Source organism: Eschrichtius robustus, chromosome 20 (assembly GCF_028021215.1).
Source record: "Eschrichtius robustus isolate mEscRob2 chromosome 20, mEscRob2.pri, whole genome shotgun sequence".
In the NCBI taxonomy this organism is placed as follows: domain Eukaryota; kingdom Metazoa; phylum Chordata; class Mammalia; order Artiodactyla; family Eschrichtiidae; genus Eschrichtius; species Eschrichtius robustus.
In genome coordinates, this window is record NC_090843.1 from 49,061,559 (window position 1) to 49,083,684 (window position 22,126).

The following is a 22,126-nucleotide window of genomic DNA, read 5'->3' on the forward strand; positions in this document are numbered from 1 at the left end:
GACAATACAGACCTACCTCTTGGAGTTGTTGGGAAGATTGAATGAGCTAACAGTGAGCACACTGGACCATGGTACCACATCAAATATGAAGAAATTCACTCAGCAGTGAAGTTCGCATTTTAAAATTAGTTTTATTAAAAGCCGAGCGAATGAACTTGATTAGTTACATGATCCAATTAAAGGTGGCTGTGGCTTTGAATTATGAACTCTTTCAGGGAGAAGAAAATGATGCCAAGGTAGTGTCAAGTTTGAAACAGCAGTGGTCGGGAATCTATGAACAAAAAGGAGTCAAATTTACAATGAAATTGCGGGAGGTGGATTTGGAAATAGATTCTCCCTTCGCTGGCCCTCTCACTGCTTTGTGCTCACACACTTCCTTTTTTTTCTGAGGTTCTGAAACAAAAACAAAACGTAGTGGAGCTCTGCAGCAGCTGAAGGAGCTTTTGAATTCTTCCTAAAGAGGAAATTGACTTTACCTAACCAATGCACTTCCTGTGTGTGCGGTGTCCGTTGAAGAGGGAGCTAGGACTCACTGGTATAGCGCTCGACTGCAGAATTTCCTCCCCGTGGTGAGGGAGCTCCAACACGTTGTCTTCATTTATTCTGGTGTCTGTAAGGCCTGTGCGAATCAACTGGGGATCTCGTTACCAATGCAGCTTCTGATCCAGTAATTCTGGGTGGGGCCTGAGATTTTGCATTTCTAACGATATTCCAGGTGGGATGTATCAAAATCATACGGCATTCTTTTCCTGGTTCTTTTTAAAAGGTCTTGAAAACATACACGATTAACTTGAATTTCACTGAACATTTATTTGCTAGGTGCTATGTATGTTAGGGCCTGATTCTCAAGGATCCCACAGTTGGTGATGCACCAGATCAAGGACATTTTGAATATACCCGCCCCCTGATTTCTTTCAAACTTCGACTTGGGTTTAGAAGTTCTCTAGTAATTTTACAGATATTAGTTAACAATTAAACTTAAATTAGGATTTCTCTTTCTCTTTATGACTTAAGAAATTCTTTCATTACCGCACAAATACCATCATAACTTACATTAATGTCAAAAGGGGAAAAAATTGTTTCTGTGATCTCCCCACCCCAGCCCATCAAACCATTTTTTTTTTTCCTGTGTTTCTTTGTAGTCTTTAGACGTGGGCATCTTTTGTTTTTACATGGTTGTGAACATTTCTGGACAACAGTGTTGTATTCTTTTTAATTTTAGTGTTAGAGAATAAATAGAAAGTTTTCTAAATTTCTCTATTAACTGTTGAAATATTGTGCTTTATCCATATTTTGATATGTTCTTTTCTTGGTGTATTTTTCTTGGACATCAAATGCTCTTGCTAAGATCAAGTTAGCAAAGGGTTAGGGTAGTAAACATAACATGTCTTAGGAAACTAATATGATATCTGCAAAGTAAAGTATGAGTTTGCTTTAATTCAACTGAGTGTTTGGCTTATAGTTAGAATTTTCCTGTTAAGTGAGAAAAAGTGAATTGTGTGTTATCTGTATTCTTAAAAAAAAAAAATCCAGTGTCTGTATAGACAACTGACTTGTTTTCAAAATATCTCTGAGATGTAAAGATTTTCCTGTCATATCTCCTAGAACAGCAGTTCTTAATCTGGGGTCTGTGGACCTAGGGTAGTGTTTCTCAAAGTGTGGGCTGCAGAGTCACAGGTGTGCTTGTGAAAAAGAACTCTGCCCATACGCTCCCCCAGCCCCTTCTCCAAGCTGGTTCTGGGATGGAGCCCTGCCATCTAAACTATAATAGGATGCAATTGTGTGATACGTGATTCTTCTGCAAAGCAAGTTTCAGAATTACTGCTCTGAGCAAGCCATGGTTGGGATCTGAGGGAATTTGTAATCTCTGAAATTGAATAAATTTCTTTTGGGTAGGGTTTATTCATTTTTCTGGGAAGAAGGTTTATAAACCTCTCATTGAGATTCACAAAGAGGACCATGACTGAAAAAGGATGAAGTCATTGTCCCAGAAGTGTGTTTTTCCTGAACATCTGTCTTCTGCCTCCTCTGAACCTTTTGGATGGTGAATAAATTCTTAGTTTTCTTTTACCATAATGAGGGCATTTTGTCCATGAAGTGATTTTTTTTTGTATTGTGTTTGTTTTTTTTTAATAGCTATTCTTTTTTTTAAAAAAATAAATTTATTTATTTATTTGGCTGTGTTCGGTCTTCGTTGCGGTGTGTGGGCTTCTCATTGTGGTGGCTTCTCTTGTTGCAGAGCTCGGGCTCTAGGCATGCGGGCTTCAGTAGCTGTGGTATGTGGGCTCAGTAGTTGTGGCTTGTGGGCTCTAGAGCGCAGGCTCACTAGTTGTGGCGCACGGGCTTAGTTGCTCCGCAGCATGTGGGATCTTCCCGGACCAGGGCTCGAACCTGTGTCCCCTGCTTTGGCAGGCGGATTCCTAACCCCTGCGCCAGCAGGGAAGTCCCTGTATTGTGGTTTTTTAATCTACCGTTTCTTTATTGCTTTTCAGTAAAATGAATTTTAATCTCCTCTTAATTTAATTTTTTTTTTTGGTACTGAAACATTATTTCCAAGAACTACTTTGTGCAGATAATATTTATTTCTAACATTTATTTATTGAGAACAACAGTGTGCCCGTTATTTTACCAAGTGTGGTACATAGACTATTTTTATTTAGTCCTTGCAGCAACTCCATGAAGCGAGCATTGTTATACTCATTTGACAAATAAGGGAATTGAGGCATGGTGTGTTTAATTAACTTAGCCAGATTGACATAGTTGTGAATGATGGGACCATTCTGTCTCACCTGAAGGCCAACTTTATGGAATTCTGCAAGTTTGCACAAATGAATCACATTTGGTTTATCATTGAATGGAAGGTAATGGTTGTGTAGTGCCTTGAGATTATTAGGGGTGATGCCTGTGGATTAGCTTCTTCTAGAGATTCTGATTCTGAGTTTTTATGTTATTTCTTTTCAGATCAAAGAGAGTGCATCCCAGACAAGAGATGTCCTCAAACAGCATTTTAATGATTTAAAAGGAACCCTTGGGAAGCTCCTGGATGAGCGATTGGTGACCCTTTTGCAAGAGGTGGACACCATTGAACAGGAGACCATTAAACCACTAGATGACTGCCAGAAGCTGATAGAGCACGGAGTTAACACTGCAGCGGACTTAGTCCAAGAAGGTGGGGAGTCCAGGGAGCCCGTTAAACGCAGCACATTCAGATTGACACTGCTGGTATCTCAGGGTTCCAGCAGGCTTCCTGCCATCTGTGGGGTGCTTAGGCTATTCGTACCTTGGGACAGTTTGTGATATAGGATGACAGGTGTACAGTGAGGTATCCTAGAGTAAGTGCAATTAATGTACTAATTATAATCATTTACAAAATAAGGAGTAAATGATTTTTCTCATGGTTCTGTTAACACAGTGATTTTACAGTCATTTTGAGTCTGTTCACATATTTTTCAGAGTGTCAATGGTTCATAGGATTTAATGCCATCGTTCTTTTTAGAGATTAAGGAGTAGGATTGGTGTTTACTCCTGAAATTGCAGTGGTTACATCCCTAACTTTAGTCAATTATTTTGGTTAAAGCATGCCCGGTTCTTGCCTTGCAGCCTTCCTGTCTCCACATCTACCTACCTCCCCTCCTTCCCTCCTGTAGGTCTTTGTCAGGTACATTAAATAAAAAGGTAATAAGTTCTGCCCTTTGGGGTTCACAGCCCAGTGAGAGAAGCACACACGATGAGAGAGATCTAAGACCTCATGGGAGCACAGAAGGGGAAATGCTTACCTCTGGAAGAGTGTAGGATGGCTTTCTATAGGAGGAGTTCTACCGAGGCTTGAAGAAATTCATCAAGCAGACCAAGGAAGAAAAGGAGGTCACAGCACGACTGGAAGCAGAAGTAACGTCAGGAGTAAAGTGAATGGCATATCTGGGAGGTATTGAATGCAGTATTTCAGGCAGCAGAGTTACACAGTCAGATTTGCACTTTTAAAAAACGACACTGCCCACAGTTTGGAGACTGTGTTAGAGGTTGTAAGGAAGTAAGAGTGACCGATGAGGAAGTTGTGGCGGCAGTCAGATAGGAAGCGATGGAGACGATGACAGGTGAAGATGAAGCAGAGCTGGTTTTAAGATTTTTCGGAGAGACTTCCTGGTGGCGCAGTGGTTAAGAATCTGCCTGCCACTGCGGGGGACATGGGTTCCATCCCTAGTCTGGGAAGATCCCACATGCCGCAGAACAACGAAGCCCGTGCGCCACAACTACTGAGCCTGCGCTCTAGAGCCCGTGAGCCACAACTACAGAGCCCATGCGCCACAGCTACTGAAGCCCGTGCACCTAGAACCCATGCTCCGCAACAAGAGAAACCACCGCAATGAGAAGCCTGTGCACTGCAATGAAGAGTAGCCCCTCACTCACTGCAACTAGAGAAAGCCCACGCGCAGCAACAAAGACCCAGCGCAGCCAAAAATGGATGAATGAATGACTGAATGAATAAATAAATATAAAATAAAATAAAAAGATTTTTTGGAGATAGAATTAATGGTGATCTTACTGAGCTGTAAGTGTTGATGATTGGTGATTGCCTGGTTATAGGATGGAGGAGAAAGAGAAGAATTTAGGATGACCCAACCCAGTGTGATTTTAGACGACTGGTTAATTGTGCCGTTGACTGACACAGAACATGAAGGGGGAGGGTGGGTAGTTAGACAGTTGGTTTGGGGTATGTTAGTTCGAGGTGCCGGAGATGCCAGGAGTTGGGAATGTGGGTGTGATGCTTAGGAGAGAGATCATACCTGGAGATGTCAATATGGCAGTGAATGGTGTGTATGTCACCTCTGAATCCATGGGAATAAGTAAAATCATCAAGAGATAGTGTACAATATGAGAAGAGAAGGCTGCAGAAGGTGGGACTCTGAGGGACGCCAGTATTTAAAGGGCAGTTGAGGAAAAAGGATCCAGGGAAGGAGACTAAATACCATTGGTTCTTCGATGAGTGCTATGAGTGGCATAGGATAAAAAGTGTGCGTGGCTGGCTCCCAGCTCTGTCACTCCAGCTGGAAGTTAGTCCCCTTTTTGGTCCCACTTAGAATATAGTACTAATGTTATCTTTACACGCTAATTACATTTTTGTCTTATCTTCAAGGAGAAGTGTTTATTTGCCACTGACCATAACAGTGCCTTTGAGAAAATTCTTTTTAGCAGGACTTCAGAATGTCTTTTCCTGGGCGCTTAGCATTTGGAAACAAACTCAGCAGCAGTTCAGCACAGGTCAAGAGTGTATACCAATCACCACGAGGCTTGACCAATGTTTTTATTTAGAAAATAAATCCTATGAGGCACATACATGCTTGTTGCAGCATCTGATTTTTTTTTTTTTTTTATACTTCAGAAATGTTTTAACTTTCAAACTTTTTTCTCCCCTCCCTTCCCGAGGGATTAAAAACTTATTTATGAAATTTTTAGGATTTTGAGGCAGTGTTCAGTGTGTCTGTTTTCCTTTTGGTAAGGGGGAAGGTCATGTCATGTGGTCTCAAAACACTTGAGTAACTCCAGGATATACTGAGATGGAAAACAGTTCTGGTAGTGTTCTTCAGGGCTGTGGAAGGACAGAGATGTTGATCATTTTCTTATGACTTTATATAATATTTCCTTTATATGACCCTTCACCCTATTGCTTGTGTCAGGATAATATTTGCACTGACTCCTATTGGAGTTGATAAAGATTCTGTAGGGGAGATGGGAAGAGGTCCCTGGGACTTAACGCCTTGCATAAAATTAGTTGACAAACCAAGTTTCCATTTGTAGAGCAGAATCTTTCATCTCTGGCAGAATGTTGTCATTGTGTACCCCTTTCCTCTTGGGTTTAACCTTAAAGCCGTTTCTAAAATAGTTTCTTATTTATTTATTTGTTTGTTTATTTTTGGCTGCATTGGGTCTTCGTTGCTGCGCGCGGGCTTTCTCTAGTTACGACGAGCGAGGGCTACTCTTTGTTGCGGTGCGCGGGCCTCTCATTGCGGTGGCTTCTCTTTGTTGCGGAGCACGGGCTCTAGGCGTGCGGGCACAGTAGTTGTGGCACGCAGGCTCAGCAGTTGTGGCGCACAGGCTTAGTTGCTCCACGGCATGTGGGATCTTCCCAGGCAGGGGCTTGAACCCGTGTCCCCTGCATTGGCAGGCGGATTCTTAACCACTGCGCCACCAGGGAAGTCCCTAAAATAGTTTCTACATTTACTTTTGGGGAATTTGTGACATCACTTAAGAATTGTTTTCAAGAGAACCAGAGACCCGCTTAGACACGGGTTGTGTTGATTAGTTTATAATGTAACCATTTTTCCCTATACTAGTTCTCTTATTCCTGATTGTAGGTGAGATCGCCATTCTGGGTGGTGTAGGAGAACAGAATGAAAAACTGTGGAGCTTTACCAAAAAGGCCTCACACATCCAGTTGGACAGGTAAAAGAGTTAGTGTCTCTTGGGCTTAAGCTGTCCGCTTTTCTTTTTTTCTTTTTGCCTGTTAAAAATTCTGATTCAGGGATATAGAGAATGTATTTTTCAAGTTTTCACTGCCCATTACCAGTATTACTAGTATGAAATAGTTGTGATTGTAATCTCTGGTATAGAATTACTACCGATTTTCTACAATCCTAATGTGTAAGAGAATTGTTAATTTAAAAAAATCTGAACAAAGTCATAGCTCAAACAACAAAGTCCTACTGTATAGCACAGGGAACTATATTCAATATCCTGTGATAAACCATAATGGAAAAGAATATAAAAAAGAATGTATATATATATAACTGAATTACTTTGCTGTATAGCAGAAATTAACACAACATTGTAAATCAAGTACACTTGAATTAAAACAAACAAAACTGAGTCATAGCTCAGTAAACCAGATCTTTTGCTATAAACTTGACAATTGTGATCCTACCCATTTTCTCTTGTTCCTTTTATTTATTTGGGAAGAGAATTTTTATGTAATATCTTGCAAAACCCCCACTGCCATTAGCATTGTTTACTGGGGGCTTCTGCACTGTTACAGTATGTGACTGATCTACAGTATTTCTTGTTGGGGAATTCCGTGGCAGTCCAGTGGTTAGGACTCCACGCCTTCACTGCTGAGGGCCTGGGTTTGATCCCTGGTCTGAGAACTAAGATCCCACAAGCTGTGCAGCGTGGCCAAAAATAAATGAATAAAATATTCCTTGTTATTTTTTAAAAAATTGAGATATAGTTGATTTACAGTGTTGTGTACGTTTCAGGTGTACAGCATAGTGATTTGCAGTTTTTCAAGGCTATACTCCCTTGTATTTTTAACTTTCAGTTAAAAGCCTTATAAACACATGAGCCTTGTTTCCTCAGCTTACCAGAGGTGCCTTTACTGGTTGATGTGCCTTGCTTATCTGCTCAGTTGGACGACTCAGTTCTTAACATAGTGAAAGACCATATTTTCAAGCACGGAACGGTAGCATCTCGCCCACCAGTACAGATAGAAGAATTGATAGAGAAGCCCGGAGGCATCATCGTACGATGGTGTAAGGTACGTAATTCAGGATTGTAGAAGTGGCTTCAGCATTATGGTTTTGAGATTTGGGGGCCTTTATGATTTTTTTTTATTAGTTGCCTTTGAATATTTTCTTCTCTTTGTGAACAGAAATGCCCTTTGCTTTACAACTAAGGTCACAGGGAACTTGAACTGAGGTAGCTCTTCCAGTTGGGATAAACAATTTTGAAGGTACTTTATAAAATCTCTGTATCGAAATGTTGTTTCCCATCACATATTTCCCAAACTTAACTCTTGGTGAGTTGAGGATCGCTCAGAATTAGAAAAGTCAGAAGGTGATAGTGAATATTGTGTGTTGGATATTTTTCTGTTCAACGCTGAACTAATACCTCTGAAATAAAGTTTTAAAGTATAGTTTTTTCACACTCTCAGCATTGCCAAGAATTTTGTGTATTAAATCATATTATGCGTGTGAGTTACCATATTTTAGATAAAAACCATGTCCAGATGAGTCATGATGTCTTGGCTGTTGACAGATAACATCATTCAGAGGTGGGTGGTCAGCTTCTGGAAACTATTTTCTTAAATGGAATTTTTATTTTTTTATTTTTTTATTTTTATTTTTTCCAATTTTTTGGTTTGTTTTTTAATTAATTAATTTTTTGTTTTTGCCTATCTGTGGACCTACAATTTCCAGTTTTTTTGCTGTAACCATTATTATTCATGTTTCCTTGTGTACACATTTAAGATTTTTTTCTAAAGCATATACCTAGCCATAACATTATGAGGTCTTAGAGTATTGGATCTATACTCTACTAGGAAATACCAAACTCTTTCCAAAGTGACTGTCCCAGAGTATACTTTTACCAGTAGTGTATGTGTTCCTCTTACTCTGCATCCTGACCGATACTTGGCATTGTCAGACTTTATATTTTTGCCAGTATGGTATCTCATTGTGGGTTTTGATTGCATTTTCCATACTACAAATTAGGTTAAATATTTTTATATATTTTTGGCTGCTTACATTTCTTATTCTCTAGAATGCTTATTCATGTCTTTTGCCCATTTCCCTTATTGGGTGGTTTGTCTTCTATTAATTTTTTTAAAAAATTTATTTATTTTACTGTTTTATTTTATTTACTTATTTATTTTTGGCTGCATTGGGTCTTCATTGCTGTGTGCAGGCTTTCTCTAGCTGCGGCGAGTGGGGGCTACTCTTCGTTGCGATGCGCAGACTTCTCATTGTGGTGGCTTCTCTTGTTGCGGAGCACGGGCCCTAGGCTCATGGGCTTCAGTAGTTGTGGCATGTGGGCTCAGTAGTTGTGGTTTGTGGCTCTAGAGCGCAGGCTCAGTAGTTGTGGCTCACAGGCTTCGTTGCTCCGCGGCATGTGGGATCTTCCCAGACCAGGGCTTGAACCCGTGTCCCCTGCATTGGCAGGCAGATTCTTAACCACTGTGCCACCAGGGAAGCCCTGTCTTCTATTAATTTTAAGGAGTCCTTTATATATTTCAGATATTAGCTCTCTCTTGGTTATATGAATAATGTAGTTTTGGGATACTTGTCTTTGAATTTTGAATGTCTTATCTTTGGCATTAATTGTTTAGAAGACATGCCATTACTTCAGAGGAAGCAGATTTTTTTCATATCAGAGTGGGGTTATAAAACACATGGTTCAATAAGGAAAAGAAGGGAAATAATAATGGCACATTTCCTCTGACCTTCCTGAGAAGAGCCCGTATTCAGCATGTGGGCCTGTATGCTTGGCCCCAAATGCCCCCATTCAAATTTCCTAAGTAGTGATGCTGAGAGAAGTTATTCTCTGACTTTTACCTAACGTAAAGCCTTTCTCCTCAGGTGGATGACGACTTTACCGCCCAAGATTACAGGCTCCAGTTCCGTAAATGTACTTCCAGTCATTTTGAGGACGCGTATGTAGGCTCTGAAACTGAATTCATAGTATTGCACATAGACCCAAATGTTGATTATCAGTTCAGAGTCTGCGCCCGAGGAGATGGCCGACAGGAGTGGAGTCCTTGGAGTGTCCCCCAGATAGGTCATTCCACGCTGGTGCCTCATGGTATGCTGTTGCCTTCTCACTCCTGAAGCTTAACTGTGTATGAGTACACGTATCCTGTGCTAAAGGCAGCACACTGACAACCCTTTTTGCTAAGGAAAAACCCTGAATTGATGGAGAATAACATGGAATATGTCTTTTACTTCCTGCTCAAATTACTTCATGTGACTTTTGAGAAATTTTCATTCGTTCTTATCTCCAGAGTCCCCGAACAGTGCCAGGCAGGATTATAAGCATCCCTAAAACCAAAGATTTTAAATATTGCAATAGAAGACTGCAATATTTGACCCAGACCTTCAACGTATATCTTGATAGAGGCTTTTGCTTAGAAGTCTTATGATCCAAAATTGACCTCCCCTATATTACTTTTTAAAAAGATTTAGACTCGGTTAATTACTTCTTAATCAGGTTGGAATAAGCTCAAACGTGATTTTATTAGGTAAGAGATAACACTTATTTGATCTTCCTTGCCAAAAATGTGTAGGAAGAGACTAAAATCTTTTTTGTGATTTGTAGGATTGACCATGACACCCTGTCACTGAATTTTTCCTTTCATTGAACTTGCCCATGAACCCTAAGTAGCGTCTTCCACTTCCAAGTTTCATTTAATGTGTCTGTGTTGAAGATATTCCCCAAAAGATTCTAACAATTTACAATATCTTTGCTTTTTAAAAAGAGTGGACAGCTGGCTTTGAGGGGTACAGTCTGAGCAGTCGAAGAAACATAGCGCTTCGGAATGATGCTGAATCGTCCGGTGTTCTCTACTCCAGCGCTCCCACTTACTTCTGTGGGCAGACATTAACATTCAGGCAAGTGGATATTAAAAGATCTGTCTGTCATGCCTTAGGCAGTAAGTGAAGTGCACAGAGCATCCATGAGCTTCGGATCAAAACAGTCCTGAGTTTATTCCGTCATTTCTAGGTAGTGTTACTTCGGAGCAATTTCCTTATTTCTCTTTGCTTCGCTTTTCTCGTATGTATTCACAGGGTTATTATGAGCATGAACTGAGATAATGGGTATAAAATGCCTTGCTTCTGCCTGATACATAGTGTGTATTCACTGTGTTTACCTCTTCTTTCTTCTTGGTAAATAGAATACCTCTCAAAAATCAATCTTAAGCATTCAGAGGTCCCCAATTTTTTTTTTCTTTGTGAATCAATAAGAGCAAGTATCTGCGAGAGACAACCTATCAGAGTAAACATACTATATATATAGTCTCTGTAAAATAAAATTGAAAGCATGCCTCTCCTGCCACCAATTAATTTTCTATTTCTTCATCCATTTCTTCCTGTATTAGAAAAATTTCCTTTTTCTCGTTTTCATGTTGTCTGAGATGTATTCTCTGTGGTCCTATTTCTAAATAGCTTTTCCTAAAAACCAAAGCCCGGTTTTCATTTAGAAAAGTGCAGCTTGTCTGATGTTCACCATACACACCTCAGTGTAGCGAACTCTCCTCTAAGTTTTAAGTTGTGAGATCATAGGATTTTATTGTGAATGTTTGTTCCAGGTTCCTCTTGGTCTCAGTCCCTTGTTGTATAAGGCATGGAGTGTATCTGAGAGTTTTATCTAAGCTAGTGTTGCCGTGTTCTCCACCAGCCAAGTCATTTGAACTGTCAGCATGATCAGAATGCACTAGTTTATGCTTTGTCTCATTTTTTTAAAAATAAATTTATTTATTTATTTTATTTTTGGCTGCGTTGGGTCTTCATTGCTGTGCGTGGGCTTTCTCTAGTTGCGGCGTGCAGGGGCTACTCTTCGTTGTGGTGCGTGGGCTTCTCATTGCCGTGGCTTCTCTTGTTGAGGAGCATGGGCTCTAGGCACGAGGGCTTCAGTAGTTGCAGCACGTGGGCTTGGTGGTTGTGGCTCGTGGGCTTTAGAGTGCAGGCTCAGTAGTTGTGGCACACGGGCTTAGTTGCTCCGCCGCATGTGGGATCGTCCCGGACCAGGGATCGAACCTGTGTCCTCTGCGTTGGCAGGTGGATTCTTAACCACTGTGCCACCAGGGAAATCCCATTTGTCTCTTTTTTTTTGGACGTATCCAAAATCTGTTTATTGGGATGGTTTCCCATTCATCTTGATTCCAGGGGCTTTTAGTGCTGCTTCCGCCTGAAGGAGCACCCTTTGGTAAGCCTTGCTTTTCCTCCTGTAGGCTGGCAGAGGACAGTAGAGCAGCCAACACACAAAACTACTGTCTGTGCATGGCTAAAGACGGTGGTGATTTTATAGCATCCTGGGCTTTTCACATCCATGAAATAGGAATTGGGGCTCTGCACCAGGCGCTGCTTCTTGTGTTTCCTCTTCTCCTCTTCTGGAGAGGGATGAAGGAGATCCTTTGCGAGAGGCATGTCCTCGTGGGGAGGTCGTCACCGTCAGAAACCTTGTCTCATTTTTGACACCTCCTCTCACCCGTTACGTTATGAAAAAAGAATGACTTAATAACCAGAAAAAACTAACAAAGAGAAATGAGGAGTCTGGTACCTAACATCTGTTTAATTATTCCCCAGGTAATCAGGAGTTTTCTGTACTAACAAACCTCTTCTCTGCTGATGCCCTTTGTTTATAGAAATACTCCCATTAGTGAGTCTGCTAAGAACAGGGTACTTCTGTATAATGATAGGACTTCCTGAGTTAACAGATTCAGGCCAGATACCTCAGATCATAATAAGAATAATAATCATAGTATTATTAATTGCAGTTAATATTTAAATTGCATTTACTATGTGCCAGGTACTGTTCTAAGCACTTTACTTATATTAACTCATTTGATTCTCACAATAACCCAATGAAATAGGTGTAGTTACCCATGTTAGGGATGAAGATACTGAGGCACAGAGAAGTGAAGTCATTTACGCAGTGTCATATAACTAGTAAGTGGCAAAGCTAGGATTTAAACCCAGTCTGGCTCCAGTAATTTTAACCACTGGTCTGTATTGCTTCTCATTTGTCTTTTTTCATGGGAGAGTAAACATGATTTGAGTTAGTGTGGAAATGTATAGTTTCTCCGCTACTGTATCCTCAACTCTTTTCCTTTTCTCTCTTCTACGATTTTTATCCCTGGGTGATGGTGATCTGATGCTCTTTTTACTTTTAACTTCTCCCTCTGTGAACACAGGGGAAGGGCCGATAGATGACCTACTTAGGTTTGTTTCTAAAGTCATTCAGTAAATGTTTATAGATTACAACATTGGAAATTACACACATTGATTTAAACCCACGTACTGTCTGTGGACTGTGGCCTGACACTTAGTCGGCCTCAATAAATCATTAGTTCCTCCCTCCTCCTCCAAAGGGGCCCCCCTTGGTAGGGTGATTAAGTGAAACTTATTTAAGCTCAGTATTATCTTAGCCAGACCGTTGCATTTTTGTCATTTTTCCTTTGAATGTGGATTGAAAATGTTTTCTCTCCTTGTTTAAAGGAATTTCAGGCATTGGCAGTTAAGGCAGAGGATGTGAATGGTGTGTTTGTATGAGGCACCTTCATGCATGGGGTTGGGGGCAGATAGGCCTGCTTGAATCAAGGTAAACTTTATTCAGCTTTTTGAGGGCCTCATAGTCAGAAGGGAGATTATATTCCTGCAGGCCCTGCCCTGTTGCTCAGCCCAGTCGATCCCTGCTGAAGTTTCTGGAATGCTTAGAACTGCTGACACCAAAGGAACCTGTTACTGGCCGGCTTTTAACAGTCTCTAGAGCCCAGTCTCATGTGGTGCCCGGGTCTGCTAGCAACCCCCTCTTTCCAGGCCTCTCCCTGATTTCCTGTCTTGAACATTCCTGCTTTCCCTTGCTTCTAAGATTTCCCAATCTTACTATTTTTTAAACCATATTTTTCTCTCTGTCTGTGAGTCTGTTTCTGTTTTGTAGATAGGCTCATTTGTACCGTATTTTAGATTCCACATACAAGTGATATCATATTAAACCCTAGCTTTTAGTTTGTTTGTAGAGGGAGGATTACATGAAGTCAGGGAGACATATCTGCTTTGGGATGTTCACATATAATAGCTATTCCTCCCAGGTAACCTAAGGAATATTCCTTAGACTTTTTTTTCCTGTCCATATCCTTCTGTCTTAAACTGCTTTTCTAAAATGTAAGGACAGTTGTAAGGACAGTTCTGCTCGCCTGTGGTCTTTGTGAATGATGCTGATTGTTTCATACAACCCCATTCCATTCAGGTGGTACTTACAGTACTTGGTATCGTTGGGAATGCAAAGTTTAAGAAAAAGAAAAAACTAGAATCTTATCTAAACATAGAATAGGCAGTTTATAAATTATAAAGTATAAGAAAGATCCTGACTGCCGTGGAATATAGAACAAGGAAGAGTTACTTCTAGATGAGGGGTTGGTGAAGGCTTTATCTCAGGTAGGGCTGAAAAGGAAAGTTCAGGTGGAGAAACAAAGCAAGAACCAAAGATATGGAGGAGAAAAAAATATAAAGAACAGGAAGTAATGAGTGTGAATGGGTTTTATAGAGATGGGAGTATAGCCAGAACCCCACAAAAGTACGACATTCTTGTGGACAGGCTGTGTATATTTATTTCTTTTTCAATTTCTCAAAGACTTGCCCCTTTGGAGCTCACTTGTGCCCATTTATAAGGAGGACATTTGATACCACATACAGAGGTCTTTTTCTTTTTTCCTTTTCCCAACAAAAGTCTTCACCAAGTAAAACCAAGTCAGGTTTACATTTCATAGTCTTGGGAGTCATGCTCTGCATTTGACTTTTCATGAATTCACGAGTTGAGCTAGTCTACAAAATAATAACAGCCAGCTCACTTTTGTCGAACCCTACTGTGTGTTACTTCTTAAGTATTGAGTTAATGTCTATAAATCCTCATTACATGCTCAGGAGGTAGACACATTTTATAGATGAGGAAACTGAGATGTAAAAAGATTAAACCACCTGCCTGAGGTTGTACAGATTCTTAATAGTAATGCTGAGATTCAAATCCTAGCAGTCTAGCCCTGTAGGACTCTGCTTGGACTTAGAGTGAGTTGGAAGGCCATTGGAGGACATTGAGCAAATGAGTGATGTGATCTGACATATGGTTTACAAGTCATTTTGGCTGCTGGGTGGAAAATAGTCTGTACAGCGGTACAGGCTGAAAGGAGACCATTTAGGAGGCTGGAGAGGAGGAGCAAAAATATTACCAGAAATGAAGGGAAAGCTGTATTCAGCATTCCAGTATTAATCTTGGTGACGGCTAATGATGGCTTGGACCAGGATGGAGCAGTTGAGGTAATGATAAGTGGTCAGAATCTGGATTTATTTTGAAGGAAGAACTGACGGGATTTATTGACAGGTTGGTTGTGAGGTATGAGAAAGGAGTCAAGTGTAACCTGAGGGTTTTTGGACTAAGTAACTTAGGGTAGAATTATCATTTACTGAGGTAGGTAAGGCCTTATGAGGAGCCTATTTATGGGTGAATATCAGTTTGTTCTTTCACAAATTAATTTTAGTTCCTTATTAGACATATAAGTGAAAATGTGGGGTAGACAGATATACAAATCGGGAGTTCAGTGGAAAAGACCAGACTGGAGATACTAATTTGAGAGTTTTTAATGTATAGATGTGTGTTTAGAGCCATGAGACTGCATGAGATTAGCCAGGGAATGAGTATAGGGAGAGGACACTGGAGAACTCTTAACATTTAGCTTTTGGGGAGGAAAGAACCAGCAAAGGATGCTGAGGAGGAGTAGCAAGTGAGGTAGACGGGAAACGTGGGAGAATGTGGTGTCCTTGAAGCCAAGCAAAGGAAGTGTTTCCAAGAGGAAGTAGCGATCAATTATGTCAAATGTTGCTGACCCAACAGATAAGAAAAGGACTGAGAATTGACCTTTGGGTTTGCAGCGTGGACATGGATTGGTGACCCTGACGTGAACAGTTTCAGGGGAGCTGTGGTGGAGGGAAGCTTGACTAGAGTGGGTTCAAAAGAGAGATGGGATCTTTGGGGACCAATAGATGCACAGTAGCACCATAGTTCTGAATTTTTCGACTACTGGAAACTTTTTGGAGAAATAAAGAGGTGGGCGGTAGGGACCCATAAGTACTTTTTCAACAGAACTAAGAAATACAGAAAACTCAAATTCCAAATTAGCTGTAAAGGCCCGCTAAGACACAGCTAGGCTGGAAATCATGAGTTTGCTGGCCAGTCTCAGAAATCTCCAAATATTCAGTCCCAGAAGGAGAAGACTCCACCCTAAGACTATAAACAGGGCCAGGACTGAACAGTGCTTGAGTGTTCTTGAGGAAGCAGAGAGAAAAGGTGGGAAAAATGTCCAGGGGAGTCACAGTGCATCATCTTAGGAAGCAAGGACTGTGTCCCTTGGTGACAGTGGACAGTAGTTTATAAGCAGCCTTTGAAGAGAACTGAGGTCTGGCAATAGAAGCTCTTTTGAACCAGATTAGGTTTTGAGTGTCAGAGGAGATGTGGCTTCACAGAAGAGCCATATTATAAGGTAGTACCTTCCTATAGCAATGGGGGACAGGCTGGAGAGCTGTAAATCTGAAAGTCACCCTTCATTTAGTTTTTTGTTGTTTTTTTTTTCCCGGCCGCACTGAGTGGCATGTGGGATCTTGGTTCCACAACCAGGGATCAAACCCAGGCCCACAGCAGTGAAAGCACCGAGTCCTAACCACTGGACTTCCAGGGAATTGCCGTCTTCATTTAGTTTTTTAAAAAATGGCTTCCATCAGTGTTTTGCAATTTTTTTCTTGTCTTATTACACTGGCTAGGAAGTATAATTTTGAATAGTAGTGTTGAAAGCAGACATCCTTGTCTTATTCCAGATCTTAGCAGGAATATATTCAGTCTTTCACATTAAGTATGATGCTAGCTGTAGGGTTTTTTTGTAGACACCCTCTATCAGGTTAAGGAAGTTCCCTTCTATTCTTAGTTTGCTGAGAGTTTTATCTATAAATGGGTGTTTAATTTTGTCAAATTATTTTTATATATCTTTTAAGATAATCATGGGTTTTCTTCTGTTGATATGGTTACAATGATAGATTTTTTTAACATTGGATCAGCTTTGCATTCCCATGAAAAACCCCACTTGACCGTGTATTATTCATCATATATGTTGCTAAATTTAAGTTTTATATTTTTTTTGAGGATTTTTATGTCTCTTCAGAAGAGAGATATCTGTCTGTTTTTTCTTATGATGTCTTTGGTATCAGGGTAATTGCTAGCCTCATAAAGTGAGGTGGGAAGTATTTCTTCCTCTTTTATTTCTCAGAACTGTTTGTGAGAATTGGTATTATTTCTTAAATGTTTGGTAGAATTCACCAATGAATTCGCTATCCTAGAATTTTTTTTGTTGGAAGATTTTCAATTTCTATAATAGATATAAGACTATCAGTTTCATTTTAAAAGAGGATAAAAGCTATTTTAGGATTTGTATAGTAAGGAGTATATTTCTATATCAAAAATCCTTGTTTACTATGACTTGATAAGACATCCCTTCTTTCTCTTTCTTTTTCCTGACAAGTCAAGCTGTGCTATGACCCTCTTTTTTGACATATGGCTTATTCTTTATTCCTTGGGCTAGTTTCCTGTTAGTGACACAGGCCAACTAGCTGTGTTCCTGGAAGCACTTGCAGTCTTCCCAGCAGTGTGTGAGGGTCCTGACTGATGTCACTGCATCCTTGTCAGTATTAAGTATTCCTGTTTTTACCTAATTTCTAGCTGTAGAACATAATAATATTTTCATTTTCTTTCTTATATTTATCATAAAGTTGGATATTTTTCATAATATATTATGATATATTAGCCAAACAACTGAATTTTTGGATCTTTGCTCCAGGTGTTCACTGTGAGAAGAAGGAAGTTTGAGATTATATGAGAATTTGCCACTTAAATCCAGTCAGTTAGCCAAAGTGCCAGAGTAGTAGGAATAGATTAGCTTTCTTTCTGCCATCGAAATTTTTCCTTTTTGTTCTGAACCATGTTCTTTCTCAGAATACTTTTACCTTTGAGAAAAATTATCACCTAGAACTTTCTACATGACTCTATGCAATGGATGCATTCCTACCAACTTGTGCATAAATTGATTTTTTTTATTAATTGTATCTCCAAGGTCACTGTACCCTACTGTGAATTCTTTTGTATACCATTTTTCTTTTTTTATATACTTTTTATATTTGGATGATTTATGGCAGAGTTTCTTATAGGACTTGTTTATGTGAGAGAACCACTTGGGTAGTTTTTTAGGAAATAATGTCCTGACTACTTGTCTTGCAATTTAAAAATTCAAAGATTTTAGGTACTTCCCTGGAGGGAAGTCCAGTGGTTAGGACTTGAAGCTTTTGCTGCCGGGTCCCCAGGTTAAGTCCCTGGTCGGGGAACTAAGATCCCACAAGCCGTGTGGTGTGGCCAAAGGGGGGAAAAAATTCAAAGATTTTAAACTTCCATTCTGTTTCTTAGTGAGCTGTGAAAATAATTCTGTGTTAAGGCAAATTAGCTCTTTACTTTCGTGGTTCATTTTATATTCAGAGAAACTTTTATAAGCTTTTAATGCCAGGCTTGTCTTATTTATCAAATGCTGTTTTCAAGTAAGATTCTTTTAGGAACAATTTTGTGATTTATTCGAATAAGGAGTTTTTTTTCCTTCTTCCCAGGATTTTAGTTAATTTCAAGAAATTTTACTTGCATTAATTATTTACTTAAAAAGTTTAATCACAGAAAAAAACGTACACTTGCAATGAGCTAGCCAAACTCAAGGTTGAGAGCACAGTCCTCCAAAAGATTGCCCTCACTTCAGATACCAGCTGCAAGTTCAGGGGTCCCCAGGGCCAACGCTCAGGTTTTATAATTTGCTAGGATGACTCACAGAACTTAAGAAAGCACTTCACTGGACTTCCCTGGTGGTCGGGTGGTTAAGTCTCCGCTCTCCAATGCAGGAGGCTCAGATTTGATCCCTGGTCAGGGAACTAAGAGCCCACATGCTGCAACTAAAAGAGCCCGCGTGTTGCAGCTAAGACCTGGCTCAGCTAAATAAATAAATGTTAAAAATAAAGAAAGAAAGCACTTCACTTATGATTACAGTTTTATTATAGCAGCAGGATATAAATCAGAACCTGCCAAAGGGAGGAACTCATAGTGTGAGATCTGGGAGGATTCCAAAGACGAAGCATACATCTCAGGGATGCAAGGCCTTTTGGCATGACAGTACTCAAAGAGTATTGCGAACCAGGAACGCTCACTCAAGCTTTGGTGTCCAGAGTTTTTATTGGGATTTTATTGTGGAGGCATAAGTTGATTAAATCATTCCCCACCTAACTCGATATCCACCTCCCCTGCCCTCCTAGGAGAATGGGCTGACATCATGTAGCTCAAAGCCTCAACCCTGTAATCATATGATTGGTCTTTCTGGGGTGACCTGTTCCCATCCTGAGTCATCTTGTTAGCATAAACTATCTAGGGGCCCACCTTGAGCACCTCATTAGCATAAACTATCAAGTGTGGTCTGAGGGACCCGCCATGAATAACAAAGACACTCCTATCACTTGGGAAATTGCAGTGGTTTAAAGGTTACCTCCCAGGATCAAGCCATATTTTTCATTACACAATACTAAACAAGTAACTGCTGTCCTCCATCTATGATTAATAATATTAGCAGGTTTTTATTTTTTAGGAAACAACATTAGGGATGTTAGGGATAAAATTCAGGTATCTTGTGTTTCCCACATCTCTCTCTCTATGTATATATTTATCCATATAGTATTTTGTGTATTTTAAAAATCTTTATAAACATGATTTCAGACTTACAGAAGAATTGCAAGAATAGTACAGAGAATTCCCAAATACCTTTCACCCAGATGCCTCAATATTTGCTTCATCATTTTTCTCTCTACATTTTTTTTTTTTTTTTGACTGCACCACATGGCATGCGGGATCTTCCCCGACCCGGGATTGAACCCATGCCCCCTGCAGTGGAAGCATGGATTCTTAGCCACTGGACGGCCAGGGAAGTCCTCTACTTTTTCTTCCCAAATCATTTTCAGTGAGTATTTTGTAAAAAGAGATGATCAAAATCAGAAAATTAACATTGATATACTATTATCTAACCTACAGACCTTACTAGATTTAGTTGTCCCAATTAATGTCCTTTACAGAAAAAAAAGATCTTGGATCATGTGTTATATTCATTTGTTATGTCTCTTTTAATCTGGAACAGTTTCTCTGTCTCTTTTAAATTTTATGATATTGGCATTTTTTAAGAGTACGGGTCTGGTATTTTATAGAATATCCCTCAATTTGGGTTTTTCTGTTTCCTGGTGGTTAGATTCAGGTTATGCATCTTCAGCAGAAATATTATAGAAGTAATATTGTGTTCTTCTCAGTGCCTTGAATTCTTTTGGCTATATACCCAGAAGTGGGATTGCTGGATCATGTGGTGGTTCTATTTTTAATTTTGTGAGGAACCTCCATACTGTTTTTTTTTTTTTTTTTAATTTTTAAATTTAATTTAATTTAGTTTTATTTATTTATTTATGGCTGTGTTGGGTCTTCGTTTCTGTGCGAGGGCTTTCTCTAATTGCGGCAAGTGGGGGCCACTCTTCATCGCGGTGCGCGGGCCTCTCACTATCGCGGCCTCTCTTGTTGCGGAGCACAAGCTCCAGACGCGCAGGCTCAGTAATTGTGGCTCACGGGCCTAGTTGCTCCGCGGCATGTGGGATCTTCCCAGACCAGGGCTCGAACCCGTGTCCCCTGCATTGGCAGGCAGATTCTCAACCACTGCGCCACCAGGGAAGCCCTCCATACTGTTTTACATAGTGGCTGAACAAATTTACATTCTCACCAACAGTGCTGGTACTTAGTTTAGGATTTTTACATCTATTGTCAGCAGAGTTGTTGGCCTGTAGTTTTGTTTTCTTGTAGTGTCTTTCTCTGACTTCGGTTCAGGATAATATTAGCCTCATAAAATAAGTTTGGAAGTATTCCCTCCTCTTTAGTTTTTTTTGAAGAGTTTGAGAAGGTTTGTTATTTATTCTTCTTTAATCATTTGGTAGAATTCACCAGTGAGGCCACTTGGTCCTGGGCTGTTGTTTACTGATGGTCCTGGGATGTTGTTGATTACTGATCCAATCTACTTTCTAGTTGTAAGTCTGTTCAAATTTGCTGTTTCTGTATGATTCAGTCTTGGTAGGTTGTATATTCGTAGAAATTTATCCATTTCTTCTAGATTATCCAATTTCTTAGTATATATTATTCATAAGAGTCTCTTATAATCCTTTTTATTTCTCTGGCATTGGTTGTAATGTCTCCTCTTTTATTTCTGACTTTATTTGTATGTTATCTTTCTTTTTCTTAGTTAATCTAGCTAAGTCTGTCAGTTTTGGTGCTCATTTCAAAAAACCAACGTAGTTTGGTTGATTTTTTCTTTTTTTAAAATAAATTTATTTATTAATTATTTATTTTTGGCTGTGTTGGGCCTTCGTTGCTGTGCGTGGGTTTTCTCTAGTTGTGGTGAGTGGGGGCTACTCTTCGTTGCGGTGCCCAGGCTTCTCATTTCAGTGGCTTCTCGTTGCGGAGTACGGGCTCTAGGCATGTGGGCTTCAGTAGTTGTGGTGCGTGGGCTCAGTAGTTGTGGCTCGCGGGCTCTAGAACGCAGGCTCAGTAGTTATGGCACACGGGCTTAGTTGCTCCACGGCATGTAGGATCTTCCTGGACCAGGGCTCAAACCCGTGTCCCCTGCATTGGCAGGCAGATTTTTAACCACTGCACCACCAGGGAAGCCCATGTTTCACTGGTTTTTTTGTAATGATGTGCTTTGATTCCTTTCTCATTTTCTTTAGTGTATCTTCTATGAGTATTTTCTTTGTAGTTATCCTAGGGCTTACATAAAACATCTTGTAGTTATAACAATCTATTTTAAGCTGACAGCAACTTAGCATCAATTGAATACATATACTCTACACTTTTACTTCTTCCTCCTCCACACTTATTATTGATGTCACAAATTACATAGTTTTCATATTGTGTATTCATTGACATATTTTTATAGTTATATTTTTTACACTTTTGTCTTTTAATTTCTACACCAAAATTAAAAGTGATTTATGCACCACTGTTAAAGTATTACAGTATTTATTTGCCTATATATTTACTTTTACCAGTGAGCTTTATATTTTCACATACTTTCATGTTGTGTTTAGTATCTTGTTGTTTTAACTTGAAGAACTCCTTCTAGCGTTTCTTATAAGGCAGGTTTAGTGGTGATGAACTCCCTCAGCTATTGTTTATGTAGGAATGTCTTTATTTTTTTCTCATTTTTAAAGGACAATTTTGCTGAATATTGTAGTTTTGGTTGGTAGGTTTTCTTCTTTAAGCACTTTGAATATATTATCTCACTCCTTTCTGGCCTGTAAGATTTCTCCTTAGAAATACACTGTTAGTCTTATGTGAGTTCCATTGTACATGACAAGTCACTTTTCTCTTGCTGTTTTCGAAATTCTCAGTCTTTGACTTTTGACAATTTGATTGTAATGAGTTTCAGTGTGATTCCTTGGGTTCATCTCTTTGGAGTTCCTTAGGCTTCTTGAATCTGAAAGTCCATTTCCCTCCC

At 39.8% G+C, this 22,126-nt stretch overlaps 2 protein-coding genes across 2 annotated transcripts in view; one reads left to right on the forward strand and one right to left on the reverse strand.

The window, feature by feature from the left end:
* CRLF3 (cytokine receptor like factor 3) overlaps positions 1–22,126 on the forward strand; it is a 36,905-nt gene that overhangs the window by 10,039 nt on the left and 4,740 nt on the right. The window contains exons 2-6 of the mRNA XM_068531201.1: positions 2,962–3,169; positions 6,354–6,441; positions 7,351–7,528; positions 9,348–9,570; positions 10,244–10,376. Coding sequence (XP_068387302.1) covers positions 2,962–3,169; positions 6,354–6,441; positions 7,351–7,528; positions 9,348–9,570; positions 10,244–10,376 — 830 coding nt within the window. The remainder of the gene's footprint in view (positions 1–2,961; positions 3,170–6,353; positions 6,442–7,350; positions 7,529–9,347; positions 9,571–10,243; positions 10,377–22,126) is intronic.
* Positions 11,589–11,930, reverse strand: LOC137755002 (small ribosomal subunit protein eS27-like). The gene has a single exon (XM_068530947.1). The coding sequence runs from the start codon at positions 11,910–11,912 to the stop codon at positions 11,658–11,660; it is 255 nt and encodes an 84-aa protein (XP_068387048.1). The 5' UTR covers positions 11,913–11,930; the 3' UTR covers positions 11,589–11,657.